Here is a 6,431-nt window from a genome sequence, read left to right as displayed (position 1 = left end):
AAAAAAAAATCCCATTCACATTAGCAACAAAAACTCTTAAGTACCAAGGGACAAATTTAGCAAAAAAAGGAAGGGCTTTTTATTTTGCATCTAAAATTCTTTCTGGTTGAAGAGGTGAAAAAAAGCATTTCATTGTGCTTTTTAATATGCACTTTTTGGACTACTTGTTACCTTGAGCAGCTTTCTGTGGAATTGTTTACCATTTGCATTTCTTCTTCGGTAAATCGCCCTTTTTCTACTGGGCTGCTTTCTTATTGATTTATAAGAACTTCTTGTCTATAAGGTATATTTACTCTTTGACATATGTGTTGCAGATATTTTTTCCCCAGCTCTTTTTGTCTTTTGACTTCATGAATGGTACCTTTTGCCATAAACTTTAAAAACCTTTTTATATTGTTCATATTGCTTGTCTTTATGCTATATATTTTTCTTTACCTACCTACCTAAAAATGAAATACTTTATTTTTTTTGCTAAATTTGTCCCTTGGTACTTAAGAGTTTTTGTTGCTAATGTGAATGGGATTTTTTTTTTCCAACTGGATATAGATGACATGGAGAAAAATTATTGATTTGTACATACTTGTTTTGTTTCCAAATAACTTACTAAATTCTTTCCAGGTTTTAGTCTATTGAGTTTTCTAGCCATATGGTCATATCATCTCCAAGTAGAGATACTTTTATCCCCTATTTCATTTTTTTCGTTTGTAGTACGATTAACTAGGACTTCTGTTAAAGTTATTAAACCTCTGATGAGTAAAAATCACATCTGTTGCTCTGTGCCATGACTTCCTGTATAACATTGTCATGTTTCCTCTTCACAGCAGAAGTTGTTGGTATCAAATGACTTCAAAGCCAGTAGTATCGTGCAGGCTCCTTCCTTCCCAACTAGCTTCTGAGCTCTTTAAAGTTAGGGATCATGTCCCTTATTTTATGTCCCTCACAGAACCTAGCAGAGAACTGGACATATATTAAACACACATCGAAGTGTCAGATGTGTTGAATGTGCTCCTAACCTCTTTAGTGTTCCTCACTTCTTCCTTGAAGCCAGCTCTGACCTTATAGGACTCTAGATCAGATGTCCAAAGTGCTCTTTGCCCAAAGGGCCCTTCTTCCTTACCCACCCTATAGAATTTAGATTTTTTCAGTCTCTACACCAGACAGGTTCCTCTTCTCAAACTTGATCAGCATCAACATCACTTGGAGAGCTTGTTAAAACATAGATTGCAGAGTCACCCTCAAAGTTTCTGATTTAGTAGGTGTGGGGTGTGGGACCTGAGAACACTGCATTTCTGACAACTTTGGATGCTTCAGGTTCTGGCAATGCAATTTGAGAACCACTGCTCTAGACTGTAGTTGGTGACCTCGCGAATGAGAGGCTATGGGTTCTTTGCATGAAAAAGCCAGATTCTTGTGGTGGTCCAAGTTCTGCTCACACAGCCAGGTCCTCTTTAGTTCACCCGAGGGCATCTGCTCAGACCTTGTCCCTCTACCACAAGTCTGTGCACTGGAAGTCAGAGTATGTGTCAGGGGCACACAATGTTCATCTTTCACAGCATAGGTGATTTTGAAATGAAAAGCATTTTTTAGGCTTAATGGAAATCCACTCCCCTTTCCACCTTCTCAGCCTCTGCACTTAGATACCTTCATGAAAACAGAATCATCCATCGGGATCTAAAGCCAGAAAACATCGTCCTGCAGCAAGGAGAGCAAAGAGTGAGTGACTACCCCGGGACTTGGAAAGTCCTGGAGACTGCCTCAGGGAAGTTGCTCTGGTAGAGAAGGAACAAACTTTACATGTTTGTTTATATTCGCTTTGATTCTCTGGGAATGCTTTTTGATTTGGATCAAAATTCAGCAAAAAAATTCTTGCTTGCAGATTGAGGCAAGTTTGAATGGATCACATTGTTAATTGCCCAAGTTGCAGGAATCTGATAAGGAAAATAATGTTTGTCTTCCCACCTTCACCCCCAACCTTTGGGACTAGCACTTCTTGGAAATAGACTTTTTGTTTTCCGTTTGTTTGAGAGCATCCGCTCTTGATGCTAACATGGAAACCAGCACGAAGGTGGTTCTGGGTGTGGCTGAGAAGAGGCATTTGGAGCTGGCACCTGCCCGTGGAGCCTGGTCCAGCCTGCAGTTTCCCCAGAGCTCTTAGCAGCCCTCTTCAGTGGCCCTCCTTCCTAGGTGTGGTGGTAACATTCCCATGGGGCTTAGCACTGTGCTCTTCCACAGACTTGTTTTTTTTAGCTGGGGATGATGAACAGGGGCTCAGCTGAGTGGACTGTAGTAACTCAACTCATGGGTCACTTAATCTCTCTGATGCACCTTCTGTCAGCATTCTGGGCTGACCCATGATTATCACAGCACTCACCTTTGTTTCAGTTCACTCATTCTTACCATTGGTTCTAAGAATTGAGAACTAAAGGTTTCCACTGAGAAGGGATTGGCCTGGTCTCTCACATCATGAAGTCCAGGTTTAGCAGTCTTGAGGTCTAGTGCATGGTCTGTTAATGATGGCCTTTCTCTGGTGACTGGTCACAGCGCAAAGGAGAACATATGCCTTTTTTCAGCATTTTCACAGTGTGTGTTTCCTTTTGCCCTAAATCTACCATGTTGGAGGCATTCTTCTGTGAATTTGGTAGTTCTGAGGAACTTATTATCTAATACCACCTGGGATTTCAGAAATATCCTCTGCTCTGTCAACAACAATCAGAATTTTTATAGGAGGACAGTGTATTCTCATAACCCTCAGATTTTTCTTCCTTCCCTTTTTTTTTCCAGTTAATACACAAAATTATTGACCTAGGATATGCCAAGGAGCTGGATCAGGGAAGTCTCTGTACTTCCTTTGTGGGGACCCTGCAGTACCTGGTAAGACATGGGATTTACATGTTTGCTGATCAGTTTCTGTCTCATGGCCATATCTCTGGGGCTCCTCTCTATCCTTGCCTTCTAGCATCTAAGTCTTGCCAGCTCTTTGGATGTTTCTTAGATGCATAAGAATTGTTGTATGAGGTCAGAGGCAGAATCTGTTCAAGTCAGCACTTTTTGCCAACAGAGGCCCTATAGAAAGATGTGATCCTCTTCTTTGGTGTCAGAAGAGCTCTGCTAGTGTGCTGTCACACAAATCTCATAACCTCTGAGATTCAGTATTTTACCTGAAAATGAAGAGTTTAAACTAGATTCATGCTGGTCTGTAGAGGCCACAGTTTCCATGAGGCGTCTCGGGCCATTGAGGAGGAGCTGAGCTCTGAGCTCCCACCCTTTATGTTATTTCGTCTGAATATTGGGGTTCTATTTGAGTTATCCATTCATTCAAGAAATATTGATCGAGTGTGGTCTGTGTGCCAGGTATTGTGCTAGAAGCTGATGATGCAGTGGGAAAGAAGACAAGCCTTTCCCTGGCTTTGGGAGCTTAGAGTTTAGCAAGGAAGCAGGTATTACACTGACACACAAATGACTGAGAAAATGCAGTTCTGATAAGTGTGATAAGAATATATATTAGGAGGACCTAGCCTAGTGTAAGACCTGAAGCGATGGATAAGTGAAAAGGGGCTGGAGGTGGGTGGACTGAGAGGAAATTCCAGGCATAAGGATAATATATTAGGAGACCAGAAAGTGTGGCTGGAACCTAGAGAAGAAAGGAGAGAGTATCTTGAGTTGAAGCTGGAGAGAGGGGCAGGGGAGAGATAATACAGGGCATTTGGGGCTGGGTTAAAGATTTTAGACTTTATCCTAAAACCTCTGGAGAGACATTGAAGGATTTTAAGTTAGAGGGGGATCAGGTTTACCTTTTAAAAAGACCACTTTTGGTACAGTGGGGAGAATAAATTTCACTGAACAAAAATAAATCTGGTCAGGTAGTAAGGAGGTTGTTGTGATAGTCCAGAGCTGGTGGCAGCAGTAAGGACGTAGAGAATGATTCATGGAATGCTTAGCAAGAGACTCAGCAAAACTTGGTAATAGATTGCTTGTGGGATGATAACAGCCAGTAAAATGTTGATTGAATGAAGGAGTGTACAGTTTAAAAATCAAATACAAAAAAAAGGTTGAAAGACATTAGGCTAGATGAGCTTAAGTATCCTATCTAGTTCTCAAAAAAAAAAAAAAAACCATTCTGAGTGCATTTGTACTTCCTACTTATCCCATCAACCATGGTCATGGGCTCCACCAGTTTATCACCTACTCTGAGGAATATAGGTTTCAGAGTGGCAACTCATGGATGGGTATGATGCAGGGGCCTGTGCCCGTATAATGTAATCACGTTGGTCCTGCTGTGTGTCCCCTGGAATCCTCATTAACTCAGCCACAGTTAAGTGAGAGGGACCCCAAGCTCTGACCAGGATGCTCAAGTCAAATCTTACACTTACAGGAGCTAAAACTTCTGTCCATAACCAGACACAGATTAATCTGACCATCCCCTAATTTTTCCTCTTGTTTTAGACTCCTTGGCTCTTTCATAACTGTCACACTTCCAGCAGACTGTGCACAGTCCTGTCTCTGTGCCTTTGCTTGTGATGGTCATTTCTGGAATGTTTCCTCTCAGACACTCATGTGAGGAGCCTTCTTCTAAGCCTGGTTCCGGTCCCACCTGTGCTTCGATGATTTCCTTGGTCACTCCAGCTCTTTCTACTTGGGCAACAGTCATGCATCTGGCTTTTTCTCTGCCTGATTGTATATATTCCATCCCATTGTACGACCATGTCATATACCACATCAGTTAGGAGAGTTGGTTAGCATATGGGATCATTTTCCTTTGTTGTATGCAGCCTATCTTCCCATCTCCTCACAGAGCCTAAGAGAAGGGTATACGATATACTCTGGTCTACCTAAAAATCCCCTAAGGGCCCTTGTATCAGCATTAGGAATGAATGAGGTACAGAAATACCACCACCTAAATGTGGTCACCTCCTCAGCCTTGAGTGGATGTGCCGGTGCCCCATGGTTGGAGCCGGGAAAGTGTGGGGCATGATTAGAAGGGCTGGTTGCCCCTTGCTGTGGTGGCTCCTTAGAAGAGGGAGCAACTCAGGTGTGTCTACACCATGCGTTGTTTCAGGCCCCGGAACTGCTGGAGCAGCAGAAGTACACAGTGACTGTCGACTACTGGAGCTTCGGCACCTTGGCTTTCGAGTGCATCACGGGCTTCCGGCCTTTCCTCCCCAACTGGCAGCCTGTGCAGTGGTGAGTGAGAGACCACGGCCCTGGGACCGGGGCCGGGCAGTCTCCTGAAGGAAGGAGTGTGTTCCTCTTTCTTTGCCATGTCGCTTCGCCTGTTCCCACCTCACTGGGCACTCTCAGGCTGGGCCGTGATCTGTCTTCCAGAGAGAAAAAGTCCTGTTGGAATGTAGCATGTGGACAGTCCAAGCTCCAAAGCCTAGAAAAGTAGAGCAGTTGTTAAGTATTAACATCTTTAAATGTAATACTATATAAATGACATTTTCTTGGTGTTCGATAGCATCAAGTCAGTACATTCACAGACTGTTGTGTACATTCGTGCACTTACACTGAAAATGCTTGTGTTTTAGTAAATAAAAGATATGTACATATGACAAATGGGAAATATTTACATAAAAATTTATTGTTGACAAATTTTACTATACCAAAATATAAATTTTTGTTTTAAAAACATAAGAAAGTGGCTTAAAATGTGAACCAAGTAAGTTACAAAAAAAGATTTTCTAATTAAAAAAAACAGATATAATTTTTAAAAATTACTTCATATTCTTTAACTTTTTAAATATAAAATAACATGTTATTCCTTATATATATAAAAGTTAATCATTACTGGAATGTACAATTTAAAATTTACATTCTCCTAAATCAGTTAGGTTTCATTCAGAATTGTTTCTTGAGAAGGCCACACGCTAATTTAAATAATCCTACTGTTATTCAAAATTTTTTTATTTTCAGTTTTGTTTTTTTTTTTTGAGCGGTAATGGTTCACATGGTTCAAACTTCAAAAAGTATAAAAGAGTATATACAGTGACAAGTCATCTCATACTGGCTCCCAGCCACCTGGTCTTCTTTCCCACAGAAACCTGATAGCACTGGTTTTTTGGTGTGCTTCTAAAGATGTTTCATACGTATCCAAGCACATTGGCATGTATTGGTTTGTTATTTAATTTGTGTGTCTCTCTCCTTCTTTACATTAATGCTAGCGTCATATGAATTCTGTCTTGTATGTGCTCTTAAAGCATTTTTACACTGTGAGAATTTCTTTCACATACCCTGGAAACAATCATAACTGTTTTTGTGTATCTCCAGGCTTTTCAGCATGTGTGTTATACTTAAAAAGACACAAATTACATATTCTCATATAATCTGCTTTTCATATTGACTATTGAAAATACTTATTTTTTACCATATTGTTTGGTATTCCACTGAGTAACTTACGCCCATTGTTGGAAACGTGGGTGGTTTATAATTTTTAC

General features: G+C 40.9%; 1 protein-coding gene across 4 annotated transcripts in view; it reads left to right on the top strand.

Moving 5' to 3' along the window:
* IKBKB (inhibitor of nuclear factor kappa B kinase subunit beta) overlaps positions 1-6,431 on the top strand; it is a 51,396-nt gene that overhangs the window by 27,417 nt on the left and 17,548 nt on the right. For all 4 annotated transcript variants that reach the window (XM_025049920.1, XM_025049918.1, XM_006916269.3 and 1 more), the window contains 3 exons: positions 1,625-1,713; positions 2,782-2,871; positions 5,057-5,181. In XM_025049920.1, the coding sequence (XP_024905688.1) occupies positions 1,625-1,713; positions 2,782-2,871; positions 5,057-5,181 (304 nt within the window). The remainder of the gene's footprint in view (positions 1-1,624; positions 1,714-2,781; positions 2,872-5,056; positions 5,182-6,431) is intronic.

Source organism: Pteropus alecto, unplaced genomic scaffold (genome assembly GCF_000325575.1).
Source record: "Pteropus alecto unplaced genomic scaffold, ASM32557v1 scaffold24, whole genome shotgun sequence".
In the NCBI taxonomy this organism is placed as follows: Eukaryota; Metazoa; Chordata; class Mammalia; order Chiroptera; family Pteropodidae; genus Pteropus; species Pteropus alecto.
The sequence above is the reverse complement of the archived record's forward strand: the minus strand, read 5'-3'. Positions and strand labels throughout refer to the sequence as shown.